Source organism: Rhinolophus sinicus, chromosome 3 (assembly GCF_057876585.1).
Source record: "Rhinolophus sinicus isolate RSI-liver-muscle chromosome 3, RSI-T2T, whole genome shotgun sequence".
NCBI lineage: Eukaryota > Metazoa > Chordata > Mammalia > Chiroptera > Rhinolophidae > Rhinolophus > Rhinolophus sinicus.
The window spans coordinates 179,403,421-179,427,915 of NC_142503.1; the positions used below are offsets into that span (position 1 = coordinate 179,403,421).

At 39.7% G+C, this 24,495-nt stretch overlaps 1 protein-coding gene across 5 annotated transcripts in view; it reads left to right on the forward strand.

Annotated features, from left to right (window-relative positions):
• GPATCH2L (G-patch domain containing 2 like) overlaps positions 1-4,641 on the forward strand; it is a 51,466-nt gene extending 46,825 nt beyond the window's left edge. For all 5 annotated transcript variants that reach the window (XM_074327182.2, XM_019733534.3, XM_074327180.2 and 2 more), the window contains one exon: positions 4-4,641. In XM_074327182.2, the coding sequence (XP_074183283.1) occupies positions 4-252 (249 nt within the window). In that variant the 3' untranslated portion in view covers positions 253-4,641. The remainder of the gene's footprint in view (positions 1-3) is intronic.
• Positions 4,642-24,495: the final 19,854 nt, after the last annotated feature.

Below are 24,495 nucleotides of genomic sequence, written 5' to 3' on the forward strand. Positions count from 1 at the left end.
CAGTTCACGTGGATGCAATGGAGTCAACTGCACCGGCATCACAGGCCCAGAAATCTCCCAACTCCGAGTGGTTGGTCAGGACTTCTGCCCCAGAGAAAGCTGCTGATTCAGCTGCAGCTACGTTTTTTAAAATGCCACAAGAAAAGAACCCTGGATGCAGCTAGAGAGCAATATTTCACCCCAAGGAGCCAACGAGGTGTTGCAAAACAAACATTAGACTTTGTATTGCATAGGCTTGCATATCTTAATTGACATTCCCAGCCCATTCCCCACCAGGACTGGGTCCTTCCTCTTTGAACAAAGCAGTGGACTCTTTCTCTTAGAAAATCATGTTGTGGAAAAATGGTGTTTTTTAAAAAAGTAATGTATTGGGGCAGCAATTTTTTTTTAAAAAAGGGTCATTTTATGCTATATTTGTTACATTGCTATTACTGTCTCAATAGTTACCTACAGCTCCATTTACAGAGCTGTTGCTTTTTTGCAGGTGTGTCTTTTCTTGAAAAACTAGTAACCGCTTTTGCATACTCCCTGTGTAGAGCTTTAATATCATTTGAGGAAGTCCCAAATGATATTAATGAGTCAAGACCTTTGTGTGGAATTGTGCTTGCAGGAGGTAAGGCTTGCCTCTGAGCCTGGCCTCGATTCCCTCAGAGTGCCAATCTGATAACTCCACTAAGGTCTCAGTTTGGAGCCTCAGAAGACAACACCAGCAGCGTGGGACTTGGGAACTTCTTCTAGTCTTCTTGATGGCCTAGTGGGACTGCCAGCAGCTGCTCCTATATACATACACACACAGATTGGTGTCATGAAGATGTTTTAGCTGTACAGCAAACTTAAGTAGTCAGTGGATTGTGTCTTAATACTTCATGTTGCAGTGTAAGCCTTTATGTACTAAATGGGACTTTTATTGTTAGTTTATAGGTCAATCACCTGCAGCAGAAATTCATACTCTATTATAATAATGGCTTCTTGGGGCCATACTTTGGGAAGGAAAAATGTCTTTTGACATGGTTTTTTTCCTTGGCCTGATCACCACGGCTCAGCTGCATGTAGAGTTATGTATATAGCGATGCCTGAAGTTGGATGCTACTTTGTCAAAATGAGGAATAAGTGACTGCCTACAGCTGCTGGAGAGAAGCCACGCTTTCTAAAAAGGTATTAGCAAACGTGTCTGTCGTTCAGGGGCCTGGTTGATAAGAAGGGCTCTCTTGTGGTACAAATAGAGTGCATTTACTCTGAAATGTACCGAAACTGCTCTCTGGGTGCCCACTGCTCTGGTTATGTTCTAGAGGAGCTCCCACTCTGCCTGGGCAGTTTCTGTGCTTAAATAGGTTGTTGAGGGACAGAGCCTCCTTTCCCTGAAGCGCAAATGTCCCTCTTTCTCACACAGAATGTAATGGTAGGCTGCTCTGTTGTGTTCCCTTTAAACATCAATGGTAGCTCCAGAATTTCCTTGTCTGTGGTAGGCATACATGGTTGGAGAGGGAGACTTAAGCTGAGTTAGCGTAGCACTCTCCATAAGCCTGAGGACAGGTCACTTGTCCATAACAAGGCTACGGTGGCGGGAGCCGCAGGTGCAGGGCGTGGGGGGAGGAGCCTCCCTGGCGGCCGCCCTGGTTCTCCTGTCGTAGTGAGTGGACTTCCCTTCCCTGCAGGCTGCACCCACAGCAGTGTAGAAGATGCAGTGCCTGCTGAATACAAAATGGCACTACTGAATTGTTCAGTGATGAGGGTAGGTTTTATGGTCATATGTGCATTCTTAACTAGTTCCCACAGTGTCCGAGACATACATTTCTAACATAATTTGTTGGATTTAAGGGAGAAATCCATGGACATAATTTTATTGTCTTTGTACTATGCTCTGTGTCTCATACAGAGATTGGTCCTGTGATCATGGCCTATTAAGACCTCCACATTTCAGGTCGAATCTTTTTTATGGCACGTTGCCTGGCAATTCTCCTTTTTACCTGTAATTAAAAATAATTTATATATACAATTTTATGTTTTAAACATCTCTGTGACATAAAGGTAAGTGGCTGCTGCCATTTTACAGAGAGAAGAGCAGTCACAGTTTAGTGACTTGCCCAGAATCACTTAATCAAGCCAGGATTAAAATCCCAGACTTTCATACCTTCTCTGCCCTGGGTTGTAACCTTGTTTTTCATTGGTAGACCTGAGTCACTCTGAGACCCATAGTTTTGAAACAGTGTGCCATGAATGTGTTACGTCTTTCTTGGGCATGCTTTTTACATATTTTGAATACTTTCAACAGGGATCACCCAAAAATGCCATATCTACCTATAATAAGTAGGGGAGACAAATAATTACCTAAGAAAATAGCAATTAAGTACACAAGTACTTCGCAACACAGGTTTGTAAATTGTGTTCCTCATTTTAAGCTGCTGCATGAGCATGCTTACAGAATTAGTAACCAATTCATTCTGCTTGTTTTGTATGAATCAATTCCAGAAGATTAACCTTAGAATCGAGTGTATTTTGAATTTTAAAATTTAAATCTCCTTTTTATATGGCAAAGTGTATGTATAATGTATAAATTAAGAAAGTCTGTTACCTTTCAACAAAAGATATAATTTCAAAATGAGGTTTTTTATTCTGTTGAAAAAACTGATAGTACGACTTCCTTTGAGGATAATCCTTGAGCTCACATGTATTTGATCTGCTCACAAGTAACAACTGCATCTGAGTTCCACAGTTCTTACTTCTTTCAGGGTTCTGGTTTATCCCAGCTGGCTGCACAGTCTGCCTGTCTGAACCCTAATCTTTGTGTATTTTCCCGAATAGGCAAAGTCAAGACGTTATATATTACTGCCATTCGTAAAAGTTAGTTTTGCTTATGAGTTTAAGGGAATTTGAGATTATTTTTCAGCTGCAGTATTTTAAAGGGAGCAACTTCATTTGCATCGAAAGTGTTGTTTTTGGTTCAGAACTATTCAGAGGAGGAAATTAGTAGCTGTTTACATGGTGCCAAATTTGGGAGGGACAGAATATGATCTTAATATATTGAGTGGTGCATGCTTTTAACCTTGAATTCTTTAGAAATTGAATGCAGTTGAAAATTTCAGATGATATTGTTTTGCTGGGCTATGAAACAAGGCCGTTTTGGCAGCAAAATGACTAAAAGCTGAAATAGATCTAATTTGTGATGCTGACAGCATTCTTTACTAAGTACAACTCCCCACCTAGAATAGGTAATTAAACTATTTTTGAATGCCAAATAGATTAATCTGATACATCTTTGCAACTTGGAATCAGAAACACAATCTCTAGTCCACAGCATTGGAAGTTCCGATGCTGCAAAGTAAAGGAGCAGAGTTATCACAGAAGTCACTTAGAGTTGAATAAGTGACAGAGTGTTGCGAGAAAGGAGCTAGGCTGGTTTGTCATTGCTGATGTGATGGGGTTCTCCACTTTGGCTCCCGGCGAAGGCTCCAGATCTTTGCTTTATTTTGGCTTCATTATCACACTCTGTGTTACCTGGGGAGGCGCCTATGTAAAATCCTCAGCATTAGAAGCCATATTCGGTGTTCTGTATGTTATCTGAGCTGGGATGAGAACAGAGTGGTTTTCTCTTGCAGCTGTGGATGCGGCTCGTTAGGGGCATAGCTTCCAGGATGTGTCATGGTTCATGGGATGGTGGGAGGGATGATAGAAACAGTTTGCGCTTGCTGTCAGCTGCTGCCTTTGTTACTGCTTGAGCTGTCCTTTTTACTTGTCAGTATTTCCTTATCGCCCACTCCAGTCATGACAGTTGGTGGAGTTACTGATGGTGGCAGCAATCAGGAGGGATTCCTGCCCCATCAGAAAACTGGTACAGAGGGGAAAGGTGAGGAAATTGGCAGGTTCTGCTATTAGCGCTAAACACAAAGTGGCCGGGAGATGCTTTCACCTACATGAAGATCACAGAAGAGATGGACGTCAAATGCCTGGAAACGGCAACATCGGAAAGAAACAAGGAAAATGAGTGATGTTGCTGAAGTGTGTGGATGTTAAGGTTTTTAACAAGCCCAGAAAACAAACTTGCGACCAAAAGAAGAAATTTTCCTGCCACTGCAAATAGACATAGCACTTGGTAAAATTGCCAAAATTAGGGAATAAAAAAGTTTCAAGCACAGTATTGAACACTGGGGGTCCTGAAGGTGTTCACCAAGGAAAGCAATCTTGGCGCGGTCCAGAAGTGAGAAGAAGGTGAGAGGAAGAGAAGGGGAAATGCTTACAGTGGGGTCCCTGGACGAGCATCAGCACATTCTTGCCGCCCCAGACCTACTGACTCAGAAACGGTGGGGTGCAGCCGTCTCCTCCTGCAGAGGCCTCGGGGGCACGCTGACGTTTGAAAACCACAGGCTTTGCCAGAGTTAAAAAGACCTGTTTTAATATACTGGTAGCCCCCTGAGCTCTGAGGTGCTCTTATATTTCCCTCCATATGTATAGAGATGTTTTGTGGATGATTCTTTGCAGAAACTGTTAATGTCTTTATTTCCCATACTTTGCCCCTCAAGCTCCAGAAAGATCACCTGGAAATACCGAGAAAGGATGATGTGGAGCAAAGTGCCATCGAGGCTGTATTTAAATGGATGGAAACAACCTTTTAAAAGTGGATTAAAATATAATCATGAATTTTTAGTTTGTGAGTGATAGTCATTTTTCAAATTGGCCATAAAACATTTGTGTAAGATACTGCCATCCATGATTTTGTGACATTTGTTCATTATATCGTAATTTCATGGGAAAGTGTCATGTATTTTCTGGCGTCATAATGGTGAATGAAGCCCTTAAAGTATGGCTCACAAAAATGAAAAAAATAATTGGAAGAAAAACCACCCCGCATACATAGTGTTTGTAATAAATACCTGTTGAGTTATTGGTAATCTTGCTAGGACTTAATCTTAGTACTTCAGAGCATATAAAAATCAATTTTCAGTTATCCTACTTAATCATACCCTGTTGTCTTTGTTTTACATTTCAGGTAGTGCTTCTGCAGGGGTTGGGGACCAATAGCAACCCAATATACATTTTTTTTGTTGTCTGACTCATGGATCCAGCGTGGTACTCCAAAGTTTTGAAATGAAATCATGACCACTTTTTTCTTTAGATTTTAATTTGTATGAATTGGGCAGGGCCCTACCTTACTACCAACGCCTGCGAACTCAAGTTCTTTCTGGCGATACGTGTGGCTAGGGAGTTGAGTGTCATTTTCTCAGGTGCTCATGTGGTTTTGTGACTGGGTCTTAATTTATAAAGGTGACTGAATGACGACATGGAGAGGTCACTGCCATTGTAAGAAAACTTGACTGTTACTTATAGTTCCCCTAGAAACAAGATACACGGCCCATTAATTACTAGGGCCACAGGACAAACACCAGCTTTGGGTCAGGAGGCAGAAGACGGGAGCAAGAGGTAGGTTTAGGCCAGAGCCTTTATCAGGGTTTCCTGAAAGGCAAAGCAGGGAGTGCAGACAGCTTAGGAATGGCTAGTTTGGCTGGTTTGAATACTCCCAGGGCCTTTGGACTAGAGTGTGGTCTCTAGTTGCCTGGTACCTGGCTGTGGGATGATTACTTCCTGGTGTGTACAGGCCGGATGGAGGAGGTAGGGCTCCATCATACCTGCGCATTGCAGATCAGAAGCGTGCTGCTGGCTGAGTCCAATATTCCTAAGAATCGGCTAGCCCTCGGAGGGGTAGTCGCTCCCCAGCTGGAAAGGTTTCTTAAGATATCAAAACATCATAATATACAGAAAATAAAAAACATGGTTAATACACATGTGTAGGCTGCTTAGCTCTCACTTCAATTTTTGCAGTCTCTTAAAGCACCACACAATTTTTCTTTTCCATCTTGAAAACCAGTTAAAAGTACCTCTGGCCAAAAACATTAGTGTTATTAGATATTATCCAGGCGTGGGAATATAAAAAGATTTTTAAGATCTAAATTATGGAAATTAATGTTTTCGTTCTCTAGAAGTGCGTTCTGACCCATGTTTTTAATTGAAAAAGGAAAGACAATGTCAGAGAACTTAGAAATGCCCTTAGTGGATTTCACTTAAACCAACCCATTTCACTAGTATAGATTCTGTACCTCTTTCCTTCCAGTGGGCCATGGATTCCTCCGTGAAGAATCTGCCGATTTCTGCCACCCCAGAATCATGGTGACATTTTGAATCGCTCTCAATATTATTACAACTGCCCACCTGTTGTCAGCAGCGATTGCAAACTGTGGCCATTTAAAATCCTACCCTTCCTCTCAACCTCAGCAGCTAATCTCCCCCTCCCCTTAGCAGATAACAGTATTAGATGGGCCCCCACTTACACACCTTCACTTACGCTCTTCCTCCCCTTTTTTCCTCCTTGCAAGGGCCTTCCCTGCCCAAGACGAATCCCTTGTATGTCCCAGCCTCTCCCCTGATCATGTAGACGCCTCACTCAATTCAGCTACAACTTTGCACTCCTGGCACGTACAGCTTTGCATTTAAACATGCTCAAAGACTCCGTCTTCTAACAATCCCCTTCCTCAACCCTTTGAACCCCTTGACTACTGCTAAGGTGCTGCCCTCACCTGTTCTTTCTGCCCCTTAGTTCGTAAATCACACAAGCAGTGGTTTATAACCCTGGCTGCACATTTACAACCACCTGGGGACGTATTTGAAAATCCTAATGCCCCCAGTCAAACCAGACCAGTTACATGGGGATAGGGAGGTGGGGCAGGCTCCAGTCCTTAAATGTACAGCTGGGGCCGAGAACGTGGCCACTACCCTTGGTACCGTTAAAATGGTTCTTGCTGGGTCCACCAGTGACTTCTAGTTGCCAAAACTTAGTCTAGATTGATCTTCATGACTTGATGCTGTATAGCCGTATCCCTTGTGGAATTCTTCCTATTCTGACCCTGCTCTCCCCTGATTTTTCTCCCACTTTGCCCTTTCTCCGTGTCCGCAGGTGGGCAGTTTGGTCAGTAGTTCAGTCCAGCGCAGACTGAATGTCTGTCTCTGCCCTCACTTCCAGTACTTCAGTTCCCGTCCATGTGCTAACGAGTCCCTTTGTCATACCACCTAATGCACTGACTTGAAGGACAGACTCAGTGAAGCATTTACATTTATTACTAATGACTGCAAACTTCTAGGAAAGCGTTCTCAAGATCTCTGCTCCTTCCCTCACGTCTATTTGTTCCTCCTCCAAACCCATGGAGGTAGGAAGAATTGCAAATCACACTAGTCAGATTCTAAGATGGATCCACCCCTGTTTACTAGCTCATGGAATTGTTCATGAAAAGTCAGGCTTGAACTGGGGTCCCTCTTCTGCTTTCTCCTTTCCAGGGTCTTGGACTGGTAAGGAGGCCTGGGCCCACTTCTGCACGCAAGGAGGCTACCCCCACCTAGTGCTACCTTCAGTTTTTTACTGTCGGCTGCTGGTAAGATTTTAGTTTGAGTTTAGGGGTGAATCAGACCCAGTTCCTCACCACTTTTTGGCCTTGGGGACCATGTAGGATCTTACTTTATCAGATAACTTTTTATTGGAGTTTCGGGCACTAGCCCGAATAACGAAACGTAGAACTTGATTTCCTACTTCACCACCATCACTGCATGCTGCTTCTGCTACTGTGTAGAGGTTCCACCCTTACCAGAAGGGACTGTTCCTGACTTTGAATCACTGGTTTCTAATTCAAAATCTGGGGTAGGTGGATCTAAATAGTGGTCATGTGCCTATGCCCTAGCTGTGGGAAGTGAGATTGAGGTTATCTGGAATGGTGAGTTTCTATTGGGATGGATGAATTCCTCAAATATAGGAGGGCAGTTCAGATGCTGGCCAGCTGACACAGGTCCACTAGAGCCACGGCCCTATTCACTGATTCAAAAAACATTTTTTAAATGTTCAGAGACCTCTTGAGGAAGCGGGTGGCTGCCCCAAGCAGGGTATTCTTAGGTTCCTTAGATACACTCCGCAAACTCTTGAAACCAGTAGAACCCTTTCCAGAGATAATAACTATTTACTGATGGATTATATGCCATTTGTCAGTAGCATCTAACTTAATCCTCAACAACTCTGAGGTAGGTACTTTTACCTGTTTTAAAGCAGTGAAATATGCTTACAGTTACAGCTTAACTTGGGCCACGTCACATAGCTAATCACTGTCGGCCAGGATTCAAACTCCGAGTCTGTTTGATGCTAGAGTTTACGTTCTCAGCCAATACCCTATGCTGCCCCTTTTCACAGTAGAAATGAACTGTTGGTGGCCATGTGTATCTGAAATAAACTGCGCCCTGGGCCCAGGGCTGGTGTCTGGTGGCACCATTTTACTCCATTTGCCTGTTGCTCCTGGTGGGCTGTTCTCTATCAAAGCAACTGTGAATGGGCTCATCTCAGTGCCTAAAGCACTGAAAGAAAACAGGCAACCTCTGTGGCATCCTCTTAAAACAACCTGTTCTTTTTGAACGTGTCTAAAGCAAAAGTCAAACAAATCTTTCAAACCTCTGGAAACGAAAAGGTATTGTCCTTTGTGTGCCAAAGCAAATCTGATCCATAAGCCAAGAGGACGTGTACTTTGAGTTGTAATGGTAGTGATGGGCTGCCCCGAACATCTCATTTTCAGACTGTTGCTAAGTATCTCATAGAACCGCTAGCAAAATAGCCGACTTACCAGTGTTGGCCTTTATAAATGTCCCTTCTTTCTGTAGATGTGTGTAACACATTTTCAGACAAGCTCTCCGCTGGCAGCTGAGTTATACCAAGAGGAAGTCATGAAGTTCATGGTCTTCTGAGGAAGAGACAAGGAAAGCAAATATTACAGTGTAGAGTGATAGGTTTCGAGGTAAGAATATCAGGGTATTTTGGCAAGAAGGAAAGCACTCAGACTGCGCAGAGGGAAGGTTAAAAAAATACTGAGCCAGGTCTGGAAGGATGAGCAGGAGTTAAGAGAGGCTGAGGCCATTCAGCATAAAGAGCGCGGTTTGTTCAGGGCACCGCAAGTGTTTTGGTGAGGCTGGCATATAAAGGATGCAAAGGAGCAGGGAGAGGCAGGCAGGAGACAGGAAGTGAGGGACCCTGTGTTCACGGGCTTGCTTGTGGGTTTGGAGTGCTCCTACCGTTCCTCTGTGGTACAGCCATGGAAACCCTACTGCAGGAGGCCAGTTGTGCAGACAGAGCTGGAACTGAGATGGGAACAGCTTTGCATCTCCTTCATCCCCACCCTGGGGTGTATGTTACCAGGTCCACCTATTTGTAGGAGCTACTGACATGCTTAAGAGTAGATTAAACTGAATTGGAAATATCAGTTTATTCTACTGTCATGGCTGACGGATTCCCTCATGTCTTCTATCATGATGCCAGTCTGAAGTTACTTCCCCTGAACCACCTTATCTTGGTAGAATTGAATGTACAGTGTGGTGGCCCGAATGTCCAGTACTGTTTCTCAGAACAGAGTTCTTGTCAGTGACCAGTTATGCATGTTGGGCTTTGTTTCTCAGTAGTGACAGTAAATGTGTGTTGATCCAGTCACACATTTCAGATTGGGGACTTTTGCAATCTTTGCTATTTCAAGGTTACAGGAAGTGTCCATAGGACAATACAGCTGGCCCACACTAAGCTCTGATCCCATGATTTTGGTCTCATGAATACCATGCTCTAAGTTAAGTTAGCTAAGCTCTTTGAAACTGTGTAAAACTGAACCAAATGAGTGTTTGGGGCCAAAGTGGTGACTTATGACTCTTTCTCTAGTGCTGCACTGTAGTACGACGCAGAGCCTACTCTCCATGTTTTTGAGAGCTCTTGATTCAAAACCTTGTTTTTTACAAAAGTCTTTTACTTTGAAATAATTTTAGGAAAGTTGCAAAAATTGTACAGAGCTTTTTCTGCTTCTGATGTTAACGTATGAGCCATGGCACAATTATTGAAACCAGGAAATTAACATTGACACAGTTCTAGTAAGTAAACTATATACTTTATTTGAATTTCACTAGTTTCCCCAGAAATGTCGTTTTTCCAGATAAGGATTCAATCCAGGATCCGTATGTACTTGGGACTGTTTCTGAGCTTTCTATTCTATTCCACGGGTCTATTTGTCTGGTTGTGCACAGTACCATGCTGTTGTAATTGTAGAAACTTTACAGTATGTTTTAATGTCTGGTAGAGGTAGTACCCTCTCCTAATTTTTTTTTTCAGTGTTTTCCTGGCTATTTGTCTGTGTTTGTTTTTCTACATAGACTTTAGTATCAAGTTGTCTAACTCCATAAAAAGGTGTAGTGATATTTTTATTGAGACTGTTTTCATTTATTAATTAATTTAGGGAGAACTGACATCTTTACAATGTTGCGTCATCCTATCCAAGAAAAGGGAATATATTTCCATGTGTTCAAGTCTATTTTTGTGCCTTTTCAGGACTGTTTTAAAATATTTCCTTGTATAGATTTTTCACATTTCTTGTTAAGTTTATCCCTAAGTATTTAATCTTCTTTGTTGCTAGTAAATGGGGTTTTCTCTGCCATTGTGTCTTCTACTTGGTCATTGTTCTTACATATGAAGGCTATTGATTTCTGTATGCTCATTTTATGTCCTGCTCCCTTACTGAATTCTTTTACTTTGGGAGATGGTTTTATCATTGAGCCTCAAGGGTCAAAAAAAAACAAAACAAAAACCTTTCTAAAGACACAAAGCAGTGGCAAAAAAAGGGAAGAATCTACAAAGGTCTAAGTGACATGAGAATTCAAACCTTGGGAGGCAAGTAAGTGAAAGTTATCTGTCACCCTCTAGGTATCTGCTGAGACCTGGTCCCCTTGAGCCTATGTCATGATGCCTGTAAGGGGTGCAGGATATAAAGCAGGTCCTGTTCAAGGCAGGGAGTTTAATCTGAGATCTCCCACAAAGCAAGGATCCTCAAAGTGCTACACTCACAGCGGAAACATTAGTAAAAAATAAAGCAGCAATAACAGGAAGGAAATGAACCTACCTTGATTTTGGCCCTGTGTGGAGGAAAAGATTTTTCCCCCTAAAAATGTTTAACAAGTTTATCCCTTATCTCAATAAGATATGGCTCAAGTTTATCCTACAGTGGACACAGGTCAGTAGTAACCCCATGTGACTAGCAGAAGCGAACACAGATTCTCTCTGGAGGAATGAAATTTCAATCTAGAAATCACAGAACTCCCACAGGTAAACTTATAAAGAATATGGGTAGTTCACAGGTAAAAACCGTAAACCAAAGAAGGAAATAAGACACCATGAGTGAGAGTCATCAGAAACAACATAGGAGTAGCAGATTCATAAACACTTGAGATATGCTTATTAGCACAGAGTATAAACTAAATGTTTTAAATATATTGCAAGTAATGAAAGAGAGGCTTCAAAACACTAGACAACAAAAAATTTTGAAAGGGAATGATGAGAGTTAAAGTGTCCAACTGCCCATTAATTATTCAAGAAACGGGTAAAGAGTCTTATTAATTTGGGACTTTAGGTAAGCAGACATGTTAAAATATTTCGTGTAACCACTAGCAGAATAAATATAAAGAATATAGCATTTAATATGGGTAAAAAGGAATGATAGAAAATAAGAAAGGTGAGCGAAATAGCAAGCATACAATAAGATAAAATAATTAAAATACATCAGTAATAAGTGTAATAAACTCACCAGTTGGAAGATAAAACTTATAATACTGGATTTTTAAAATCCAGCTATCTGCTATTTATAAGAGACATCTAAAACACAAAGTCACAGAAAGATTAAAAGTAAAAGGATGGAAAAAATATAAAAGGCAGATATTAGAGAAAGTAACGATAATCTCTACAAAATAGTAAACATTGGTTCAATTACTGATAAATGGTTCATTTTGCCAGAGAGAAATACTAATTCTTAGCTAAGCTTAATAATATAGCCTCAATATATACATAAGCAAAAATTGACAGAACTAAGTTTGAAATATCCTTTTTCAGTAATTGATATGACAAGTGGACAAGAATTGTTATGAATATAGACTATTTAAACAGCACAATGGATAAGCTTGGTGTAATGGACATGAATAGAATATCATATCCCCAAATTTAAGAATTACACATTATTTTCAAGCACAGGTGGAACATTTATAAAAATTAACACTTAGGCCATAAAGCAAACCTCAGTAAATTCCAAAGATTATAGTCACACAGACTACATTGTCTGATCATAATGAAATTAAAAAGTCAATAATTAAAAAAAATTTTTTCTAATGCATTTGGAAATTTAATAACATGTCTAAAGCGATGAATTGGTGAAAAAATTTTAAGGGATATTACAAAATACTTAGAACCAAATATCAAAATCCTATGCATTAACACTCTTGGAATGCAGCTAAAGGGAGAGTTAGAGGAAAATTTATGGTTTGAAATGTTTAAGTCAGAGAATCAGAAAGGACTGAAATTTTATGAGCTAAACATTCTACTTATACAATTAGTAAAAGAACAACAGAATAAACCCAGGGAAGGCAAAAGTAATAATAGTGGTATGATTAGAATTCAATGAAATACAAAATAAACATAATTTGAGAGATCAAAATAAAAAATTAAGACAAAATAGGCAAATCTCTAACATCATTAATTAAGAAAAAGAGAAGGCACAATATTAGGAATGAAAGGGGATACATAATTATAGATACAGCAGAGATTTAAAGGTTAATATACTATGTTGAACAATTTTAGCCAATAAATTTGAAAGCTTAGACAAAAAGGACAAATTTCTTGAAAGATGTAATTTTCCAAAACTCAATCACGAAAAATAGCTTGATTACTTCTATAGCATTAAACAAATCTAGTCAGTAGTTTAAAATCTAGGATTGTCTATTGTTTGTAGAAAGATCTGTGTGATCCACCCAAAATGCTGGACATATTTCTGTCTAGCTCTTTCTGGAGTTAGACATGCTGATTGTAAAGTTGATTGGGAAGAACAGATGAGCAAGACTAGCCCAAAGAAACCCCCAAAAGGAGCTCTTGGAAGCAGGAGGGTATTAAAACATAAAGCCTCTACAGCTGAAAGTGTGGCACTGACACATGAATTAACAGAATGACTAATGGAACACAATAGAAAGTTTGGAAATAAACCCAATTGCAAGTGAAAATTCAGTATACAGTAAAAGCGGCGACTTAAGTCAGTGAGGGGAAAGATGACTACACAATGAACGGTGTTAGGGTAACGATAGCCATAGGGAAAAAGAAAATAGGATCTGTTAATACACACCAGGATACTTTTCATATTGATCAGCGGTGTCATTGTACACTGTTAAACCATAAAATTACTAGAAAAAACAAGATGAATTCCTTAGCAAACTGAGTCTGTGGGCCAAACCTGGCCTGAGGCCTATTTTTGGCTGCTGGGAGCTACTAAGTAAGAATGGTTTTTTTCACTTGTAAAGGGTTCAATAAACAATAATGAAGAGGAAAAGGACATGAAGTTATCTGGTTGCAAAACCTAAAATATTTTAAATATTAAAAAAAGAAAAGATTGTCATCCCATGCTCTATAACCTGGGAGTGATGAAAGCTTACCTAATAGTATTTGGTTAGTTACTGCATGACATTGCCACTGAGCTCAGCTAGGGCAGCTCTGCTCCACGTCTTTCAGTCTCTTTGGACGAGTAGGGAAATAGTCTCCACCCGTTTGGTAGAAGGGATTGTGAATTCACATGGCAAAGGGTGGGGATACAGAGAAAAATGAAGAATTGGGGACAATAATGTAATCCTTCAGACTAAATGTGACTTAAAAATCCACATACAATAGAGATATATTTGACTATGCTAAAACAAACAAACCAACCTTCTTGTATACTATAAGCAAAGTAAAATACAAGTGATAACTGGGAAAACATTTGCAATTTATTTCACAGATTAAGGGTTAATATCCCTAATTCGTGAATAGCTTTTAAAAATAAAGAAGATCCAATAGAAAAACAGGGACGAGATATGAAGTTTACAGAAAAAATGCAAATGTCCTTTCAACATATGAAAAGATGCTCACCTTTCCATAGTTATTTGATCTTCACAACAACTGAATAAGGTAGATATTGTTATCATCCCCATTTTGCAGACAAGGAAACTGAGTCAAAAAGAGGTTAAAGTACTCTGCCTGAACTAATAAGTAATGGTGCTAGGATTTGAACCTGGTCATGCTGGCTCCAGATACAAGTAAGTCACCATGACTAAGTGAGGCTTATTTCAGGAACACAAGGATCATTTAATACTAAGACTAGCTGGGTGTTTCCTTAAGATGATAAAATATATTTATCTCAATCCAAAGCCAGCATTGTACTTAATTGAGAATTAGAGAAGCAATTTCGTTAAAGTCAGGGACAAAGATATCCACTAATCATCACCATTATTTAAAATTGATCTGCAGGACTTAGAAAAAACAATTAGACAAGGGAAAGGAATTAAAGGTATAGAAATAAAAAGGAATAGATGATAAAATTATAATTTGCCAATGATATGATTGGATTGTTCACCTAGAAACTAAAGAAGACTAACCAAAAACTTACAAACGAAACAAGAATTTAATAAATTAGATGGCTACAAATTAATTTTCAGAAATCCATAGCCTTTGTATACACAATGTCCAATTACATGCTATAAGGAAAGAAAAGACCCATTTTATAAAAGCAGCAGAAAACATAAAATATGAAATACTTAGGCATGAACTTAAGAAATATTATTTGTAGAGAACTTTCAAATGCTAATAAGAGACACAAAACAACACCTGAACAAATGGAAAGACATACTGTGTTCTTGCATCAGAACAATCAGCATCATAAAGATGTCACCTTTCCTTAGTTAATCTGTAAATTTAATGTGATATCCAATAAAAATACCAATAGGATTTTTAAAAATGATTTGCACAAACTAATTCTGAAGTTCATGTGGAAAAAGAAATAAGAATATCCAGGGAAGAAAGGGAAAGATAGAGGCGTATTAACTCTATAAATATTTTAAAATTTACATATCTACAGCAATTAAAACAGTGGTAATAATTTGTGAATAGTCAGTATAACAGAACAGTTTAGAAATAGATCTAAATATAAGAATTGAATATATGATAAAAGTGGCTTTTCGATCAATGGGAAAACGATTATTCAGGAAATGGGGACCACTGGATAGTGTTCTGGAAAAAAAATTAAGTTGAATCCATATTTCACTCCTTACTTTAGGACAAATTGCAGATAGTTCAAAGATTTAACATAAAAAATGAAACTCTGGTATGTCAACTATAATTAAAAATAAATTAAAAAAATGAAACTCCAGATGTACTAAAAAAAATGTACTAAAAAAGGAAAATTCCTTTATAACTTAAGAGTGGAGAAGGCCTTTGTAAGTATGTCACAAAACCCAGAAACCATAAAAGAAAAGATTGCTAGATTAATCTTTTTAGAGATACAAATTTTCTTCATGACAACAGTACCATAAGCAAATGCAAATGAGAACCTTGGTAAGATATTTGTAACTCCACCAAGATGAGGGCTAATTTATCTAATATAGAAAGATCCCCTCAAATAAAAAAGAAATAGATCAGCAACCCAATATAAATATGGGCAAGGGAAATTAGCAGAGATATTTCACAGAAGAGAAAATACAATGACAAGCATATTGTTTGAAAATATAGTAAACCTCACATGTAGTAAGATAAAATTTTTGCCTATCAAAAATAATAAAGTTTGATAATAAAATGGCTTGTGGTTAAATAGGCACTTTCACACAGTGTATAAATTAGTATGAACTATGGAAGTTGACAATATCTCTCAAAATTACAGAGGTAAATTACATCTTTTAGCCCAACGATCATAGGAATTTTTCCTGTAGATACATGTGTATATGTGTGAAGTGCCTACCGTGTTTCCCTGAAAATAAGACCTAGCCGGACAGTCAGCTCTAATGTGTCTTTTGGAGCAAAAATTAATATAAGACCTGGTCTTATTTTACTATAAGACCGGATCTTATATAATAATATAATATAATATAATATAATATAATATAATATAATATAATACCGGGTCTTATTTTACTATAAGACCCAGTATTATACTAATATTAATATTAATATTATATTATAAAGACCCAATATATATTATATTATATTATATTATATTATATTATATTATATTATATTATATTATATTATAATGTTATGTTATGTTATGTTATGTTATGTTATGTTATGTTATGTTATGTTATGTTATGTTATGTTATGTTATATTATATTATATTATATTATACCTGGTCTTACATTATATTAAAATAAGACCGGGTCTTATATTAATTTTTGCTCCAAAAGACGCATTAGAGTTGACTGTCCGGCTTGGTCTTATTTTCGGGGAAACACAGTATGATCAGAGCTGATCATTAGAATTCACTAGAGAATCAGGTTCAGGGCACACTCACGGGGAAGAGATTCTACAAGGCCTTGAGTATCAGGAAGTGGGGATCATTTGGAATCATCTTAAAAGAGGCTGCTTACCACATGGAACAATATTTTAAAAACCCAACTACACATTGCTTTCAGGAGGCACATTTTTCATGCGTAGACAAAGAAAGATTGAAAGTAAAAGATGGAAAAAGATACACCAAGCAAAGACTAACCAAAAGGAGGCTGATGTAGCTATACACATATCAGTCAAAGAAAATATAAGTTGAAAAGTATTACTAAAGATACAGAAGGACATTTCATAAAAATAAAAGAGTAGAAGGAAACTTCCTTATACTAGCAAATACAGTAGTACCTCGGTTTTCGAACGTCTCCGTTGACGAACATTTCAGTTTATGAATGCCGTAAATGTTATGATCTATGGTATCATTAGATAGTAAAATTCATAAAACTGCTAAATAGTAAAATAGTAAAATTCAAAAACTGCTAAATCTGCAGTTTTAGGGGTTGATTTTAAAGGTCTGGAGCAGATTAATCCATTTTGCATTACTTTCTATGGGGAAACTGTGCCTCAGTTTTCGAACGAACGTTTCAGAACTCAAATGGTCTTCCAGAACAGATTGTGTTCAAAAACTGAGGTACCACTCTATCATCTATAAGAATCTCACAGAAAATATTATATAGTTAATAGTAAAATATCGAAAGCTTTCCCCCTGATATTAGGAATGCCTCCTAATACTATGTCTATTCAACATTGTACTAGAGATCTTAACCATTGCAATAAGGTGAAATAAAATAAAGTTATAACGTCTGGAGAGAAAGAAAAACTGTCCTTACTCACAGATGATATGATGCTTTATGTAGAAAACCTTTAAAAATGTGCCATTTGTTAGAATTATTAGAAGTTATTAGAAATAAATAAAGCAAGATTACTGGATTCAAGTATGTAAATAGTAACTATGTGGGATATATATACATACATAGGGTGCCAAAAAAAGTATACACATTTTAAGAAAGGAAAAAACTGTATTCAAATTGTAATAATATATACTGGTAATAAAAGATTAATACAACTCATATATACATTTTTTGGCACCTCCCATATATACATATAAATATACATACATACCTACATATATATGTGTGTGTGTGTATACACACACACACACACATACACACATATATATGGTATTTCTGTATAGCTACAATAAATAGAAAATTAAAGTTTTAAATGCCATTTACAGTAGCATCAAAGACATAATATACCTGGGAATAAATCTAATGAAAAATGTGCAAGACCTTTACAGAGAAGACATTATTGAGAGAAAATAAGATCTAAAATAAATGGAAAGTTTTGCTGTATTCATGAATTGAAAGGCTCAAATGTCAGTTCTTTCCAAATTAGTCCATTGAGGGAATGCAATCCCATTCAAAATCGCAGCAGATGTTTTTTCGGAAATCAGCTAATTCTAACATTTATTAACATATGAAAATGATAAAGACTAAGAACAGAGAAGAGAGTGTTGCAACAAAGCTGGAAGACTTACACTGCCAGGTAGCAAGTCTTCTTATAAAGCTTTGATACTGTTGTGGTATTGATACACTGATAGACCAATGGACCAATGGCAGAGTAGAGAGGTCTGAAAGCCTGGGGAAGGGCGTGTGTGGATCCCACCTCTCCCTCAAGCTCAGGACATGGGCAGGAAATACTGCACAGAGGCCCTCCCTCCTGGACTGCCAGAAGGTTCCTCTCACCCTGTGGTTTGCGGATTCTTGAGGGCTCCTGGCATTTCCCTTCAGAATAGGCCATGGGGCCAGATATGATTCTCCACATTGTGAAAAGGAACTTCCAGGGCAAAGGCCATGCTGGGACTCTGCCCCTTGGTTTTCTGTGCAGCACCTGTTCTGATTAGGAGAATCGCTCTCCCTGAGGGATGCCCGGGTGTGAGACTAAGTGGTGACCGACCCATGGATGCCTTTAGCACCCCTCCCCCCACCCTCAAACGGCCTGAGCATCTGTCTGGCCTGAGCCTAGGAGGCAGGGAAGTGAGCCGGATAGAGCCCCACAATTTGGGGGGAGAAGGACTCAGGGGCAGATGTGACTGATCAGCTGATGCGGGTAGAGCCCAAGGCATGACGCTGATCCTCTGTGGGGAGGTGAATCCAGGGAGCTATGGAGAGGCAGCCTCAGGACCATTCGCAGGTGCTCACGTCCCACAGCCTCACTGGTCGCATCCCCTGCAGGTCATTCGTGAATTAACAAAACAAATGAGGTTCCTGCTAGGATACATCTTTTTCTTCTAAGATATTAAAGTAGCTCATGTTTTAACAGATACAATCCTATACATCTAGAAAAAGTACTGCTTATAAGTCTCGTGGAATTCATATCCACTTTGTGTAGGTATGTAAAACATGAGTTGCTAAATTCCACCTACAAGCAGAAAACAGACCCCTGTACTTGGCCACTCCAGTCTGCACCAAGGGACCCTACAAAGAGTCTGAGAGTTGGAAAGCCCATTGGCGGTCATCTGGTACAGCTTCTCTCCGACAGAGGGTTTGGTCCACGATTCCTGGCCCCAGGGAGCACGGTAAGCATAGAAAAATATCTTCTCGTTTCTCCTGGGCAACACCTGTAAGAAGGGGAAAGATAGCAGTAGATGACAGACAATCTTAGAGCTTTCCAGAAGCAACACTACTTTATGGGTCCAAGTGGCTGTTAACACTGGGGAGGTTATGTACTAACGAAAAGCTGTGTCTGGAACCAAAAGGATAGTATAGCTGGAGGTATCAGGATGTGACTGGTTTGCATCCCCACTTACAACACAATAAAGTAGTGTTGCTTTCACCTCACCCTGAAATCCAACAGGGAACAAAAACTCCCCTTTCTGTTAGATCCAAGAGTCTCAAGCATTTTGTTCAAATGTTGGGTTCCTTTTGGGGAGGGAGGAACATAAACACGTTTGGTATTTGATGTGTGTGTGTGTGTGTGTGTGTGTGTGTGTGTGTGTGTGTGTACACACAAAGAAGGGTTGCTGCTTCCCTCTCACCTCCCTGCGTTACAAGTCTTTGTCTCTTTCTTTGAACTTGTAACTTTCAGCATTGTGCCAGGGGGCATGCAGTTTCTAGGTTGTCAGTTTCCCAAGGTCATCCTTTGAGATTAGCTGACTGACTGCTGGATGCATCTGTAATAAGTCAGACGAGGGTTTCTTTGGCTGACTTAGTAGGCTCTGCCCCTCTGATCTGAACTTGCTGAGGAAGTCTGTGTGCGTCCTGTAACCTGTTTAGTGTCTGTAACTTCCTAGAAGAAAATGAAAGCAGATTTACTAATTCCTGGTGCCTATTCCTTCTCTCCTCTCCCCTCCCTCCCTGTCCTTTGGTGAATGTGAAAGGACGTGACAGTGTCTGGAGGAGTTGATGGACAGAGAACCAGTGGCCTGTGGGTTGGGGCTCAGAGAAAGAGGTTATCCTAGGATGAAATACAAACCACATCACATTGATTTTCCCTTTGGGGGGCCCGGATATCACATCCTTCCATTTCCCTCTAGTCCCTGCCAGCCATCGACAGGGAGGCATTAACAGGGAATAATCAATGGTGCTCTGTCCTGAAAATAAAAGGCTTGTCATGTCTCTCCATTTGGTGGAATGGATGTAGGACCAGAGGTCACGTGGCCAACTTCCATCTGTCTCCTGACACAGGCACTCACTCAGACATGCTTTCCACCCGAGGGCTGCAGCCCACAGCCAGGTGATTGCAAACTCACCATGGGCAGCAAGAAAAACAAGACTTCAATTTCTTTGAACTCTTGTGTCCGGAGCTTGGCTAACTATTAAACATGGCAGCTTAAGAGGGGCTTTACTGAAGTTTAATTTCTGGGTTACATAATGGATTGATGTTCCGTAATATGATGGATGCTGTGCTTGCAGTCAAAACAAGGCTATAGATCCAGTGTTTCATGATAGAATCACAGAAAGTCAGAATTGAAAGGGACTTAAATCTGTGGTCCAACCCTATTCCACACCTGATGTGTGAATTTGCTACAATTTTCCTGGAAAACCCAATGGTTGCCTGGACACGGCTGCCTCCCAGTATTACTCTTACACTAACCAAAATCTGTTCACTTAAGAGTATCCCCTGCATATGCTCCCACCTTTCCCTTAGATCCAGTTCTCACTTGGTTCCCAACTCCCAACTCCTGGTTCTTTCCCATTCACAATCCTGCTAAATCTTTTTAGATTTAACCCTTATATTTGGTTTATTCATCAAAAGCTCTGGTTTGAAGCATGAGGCTTTACCATTTAGTACTTATTCTCTTATTGACTCCAACCATACTTGTTTGTTGGAAAAAAAACCCAAATAAGAATATGCATAAAAATGCTTAGTGAAATGTAATTCATTATATCTAGGCTGCAGTTCGTTACAAAAGCTCCCTTCTAGAATCTTCTGTTATCCTGGTTGCCTCCAAGATTCCTGACAATAATTTAGCAATCCCATTTGCAATGGTTATCAGCATTCTGGAAAGTAATTCATCGAGGTAAGCGACTTTAATTCATTAGAGTAGGTAGACAACAGGTGCACTTTTTATAATCTCTTCACTCGGGGCTTTAATTCTCTTATCAACATTTGTGCTATTCATTTCTTGGTAAAAGATTTTATTTGACAGAAAAGATGGAAGCAAATTAGGGGTGTAGAAGTTCTGCCTTCTTTGTGATAAAAATCGCTATCGTGTCTAAACAGTGGCTTGTGTCTGTTTTTTTTTTTTTTTTTTTTTTTTTTTACTTGCCTTAAACTTAACATTAAAAAGTAGAAGCCATTTTTTCATGCATGCCCTTGGCTCTTTTTGCAAGTCTCAACTCTCTGCTGGCTTTAGCCTTCTGATACTCTTTAACCAAAACCCATCTCGTGTATTAAAGTATTTATGCATATTCCACTCTGCCAAGATCTTGAAGAATAGAAGCTCATGAGAATAGAACTGTTATGTGGGAAAGTGTTTTGAGCACTATATTAATTCAAGACCCTTTGCCTCACTCAAGGACTAAAGCCCCTGCTGATAGTATTAACCCGGAAGAGATCCTAAGGGTGTACCAGGCTGCAGACCCCATTGCAGACTCACATCACCCTGTCATCATGGACTTCTTTTCTGTAGCACAGCCTGTCACTGTTCTCAGAGCTTCATGCTACTTGCTATGTAGGCCCTTGGTTTGTGTTTCTTCTTTGCACCCTTTATATTTGTGCTTGTCAGAGTTTCTCCTGTAGCTGTCTAGATTTCTTTACATTCCAGCTCTCTTTCGGTGACATTTTTAGTTATATAGTCAGATTTGAGCTTTTGAGATTTTCCAATCATGAACCACCTTCCGTATGCTAATCATCTTTTATGTGGCTGAAATTTAGAAACTAAACACACATACGCACACTTCTGATTGTAAAAATAAGTTATACATATTGACATACTGTAGACCTTTAAAAAAGTTTAGAGAAGTAGAAAACAGTTTTTTTGTTGTTGTTGTTGTTTTTTAATATCACATAATCCTACCACCCTCAAAGAGGTACTCATTGACATTTTGGTATAATTCATCTAGACATTATTCTACAAGTGTTTTGAAACTTACATGCATAGTGTAAAAATACCATACATCAAACATTTTGTATTGGACATGTTACATAGCCTCCCCCATCAATATAAACTCGTTATAGAAGTGCTATATTTAATGCCTGTAGAATATTGTATACGTGAAACACATAGTTGAACACTGAAGTTGTTCCCAGGGATTTCTTTTCTTTCATAAATAACCCCATGTGAGGTGAGGGGTCACAACCCCCAAGACGGCTGTCATTTCTGACACCAACTGTGCAGTTAGGGAACAGTTCACAAGACCACTCTTACTTGTGGCATCGATTGTAAGTTTGGGGGTTCCCAAGACCACTTTGAGTTTCAATACTTCACTAGAAGGACTCACAGAATTCACTGGTCGCTATTGTACTCATGGTTATGGTTTATTACAGCTAAAGGATACAGATGAAAATCAGCCAAGGGAAGAGATACATGGGGCGGAGTTCAGGAAAATGCCAGACATGGAGCTTCCAGTTGTCCTCTTCTCATGGAGTCGATCGGGCATGTTCCTTTTCCAGCAACAATGTGAGACAACATACCAGGTATTGCCAACCAGGGAAGCTCACCTGGGCCATGGTGTCCAGAGATTTTATTGGGGCTCCGTGGTTCACTCTCTGTGTGACTGATCTTTAGTCTCCAGCCCCTCCAGACATAGAGTGGATGCCACATGGGTCAAAGCCCCCATCATAAATCACAGTGTTAGACTGCCCAGTGACCAAGGCCCCCAGATAAACGAAGACACTCTTATCAGGCAGGGCATGCCGAAGGCCTAGTCACCTCCCAATAGTTGAGGGCAAAGGCTGGGACTGCTGGTTGGGTAAGGTGAATTCTCTACTACACGTCTTGTAATGAATGTCATTATGCATAAGCTTTGTCTGTTTTGAGGGCTATTTCTTTAGGTTAATTTCCCAGAAGTGGAATGACTGGATCAAAGAGTGTGCCAATTTATACTCCACCCCTCCCCAGCCCCTACCCAGCAATGTGTCAGGGTATCTGTTTTATCACACCCTCACTTTCAATGGGTATTGCCATTTTAAAAGACTGCTGGCAATTTGAAGGACACATAATAGAATCACCTGGTTTTCATTTCTGTTTCTATGATTACTAATAAGGGTATAGACCCTTATGTTCATTTTTAAAGCTTTTATTATGCAGGATTTTGAGTACCCACAAACGTTGAGAGAATAGCTTAATGAACTCCCATGCGCCCCTCATACTAGCCCCACAGCCATCAACCCCTGAGAATTCTGCTTCATTCATAGCTTCACCTGCTTCTCTCACTCTCATAGTGTTTTGAAGAAAATCTAGACATACCATTTTATCTTTAATATTTCAGTATGAAGTTCTAAAAGCTAAAGATTCTTTATTAGAAGTCCACAAATATAATTATCATACTTTAGAAATTAGTAATTTCTTAATATCAAATATCCAGTTAATATTCAAACTTCTGATTGTTTCTAATTATCATTTACATTAAAAAAAAATCAGGTTCTAAATGTAGTACAGCTATTGAGATTTGTAGATCTATCTTTTAATCTAACATATGTTCTTTAATTTACAAGCTCCCTACCCCCTCACTCTTACTCTCAAAATTGCCAGCTTTGAAGAAGCAAGCTGCCATGAAATGGCTCGTGGGGCTAGGAAATGTGGGTAGTCTCCAGGAGCCGAGGGTAGAGTCCAGCAAAATACTGAAATGTTCAGTCAGGCACCTATAAGGAAATGAATTGTGGCAACAATCTGAGGAAGCTCGGAAGCAGATTTTTGTCTCCGTTGAGCCTCTGATGAGACCACAGCCCCAGTCAACACTTGGGTTGCAGTGTGGCGAGGCCGTTACGCAGAGAACTGAGCTACGCTATGTGCAGACGTCTGACCTCCAGAAACTACAGATCATAAACTGTGTTGTTTCAAGCTGCTGAGCTTATGATAATTAGTTCAGTGGCATAGAAAACAAATACATTGGGTACCCACTCAATCTATGTTGAAGTGATTGAATGAATACATAAGAATGCTAGTGAAGACCTGGTCAGAAGCTCCGCTTTTAGCTGCATGAGCAGATGGTCGAACTCCCTCACCACTGCCACTGGCTTTGAGGTGGTCTTGTGAGCCATATCAGTGTTGGCTGAGTTGGTCAGACCCTCCTTCTGGCCAGGCCGACTATGGCCTACTCCAGCAACTTTGCCTCACCCCCCTCCACCCCTCACGCACCCCTTCTCCCGTGATGTCCTCTCTGCCGGCTTACACTGACCTTAGAATGCATTTCTGGAGAGGTAAGCACCCTCCTAAGAACCCTCCTAAAGGGTTTGTACCTTCTCAGTACACCTGGTGCTTTCTTCTCTAATGTGGACCGCACTGAGCATATGGTCTTGGGGTGTCTGCCTATACTTTCTTCACCCTGTGGATATTTCTGCCTTTGATATAATTTATCTTCTCCTCTCTACAGCGCTCCCCCAATCTGATTTCTGGATGGTTATAAATTGCTTCCAACAAAAAGCTTTTCAGTGAGACGTAAGC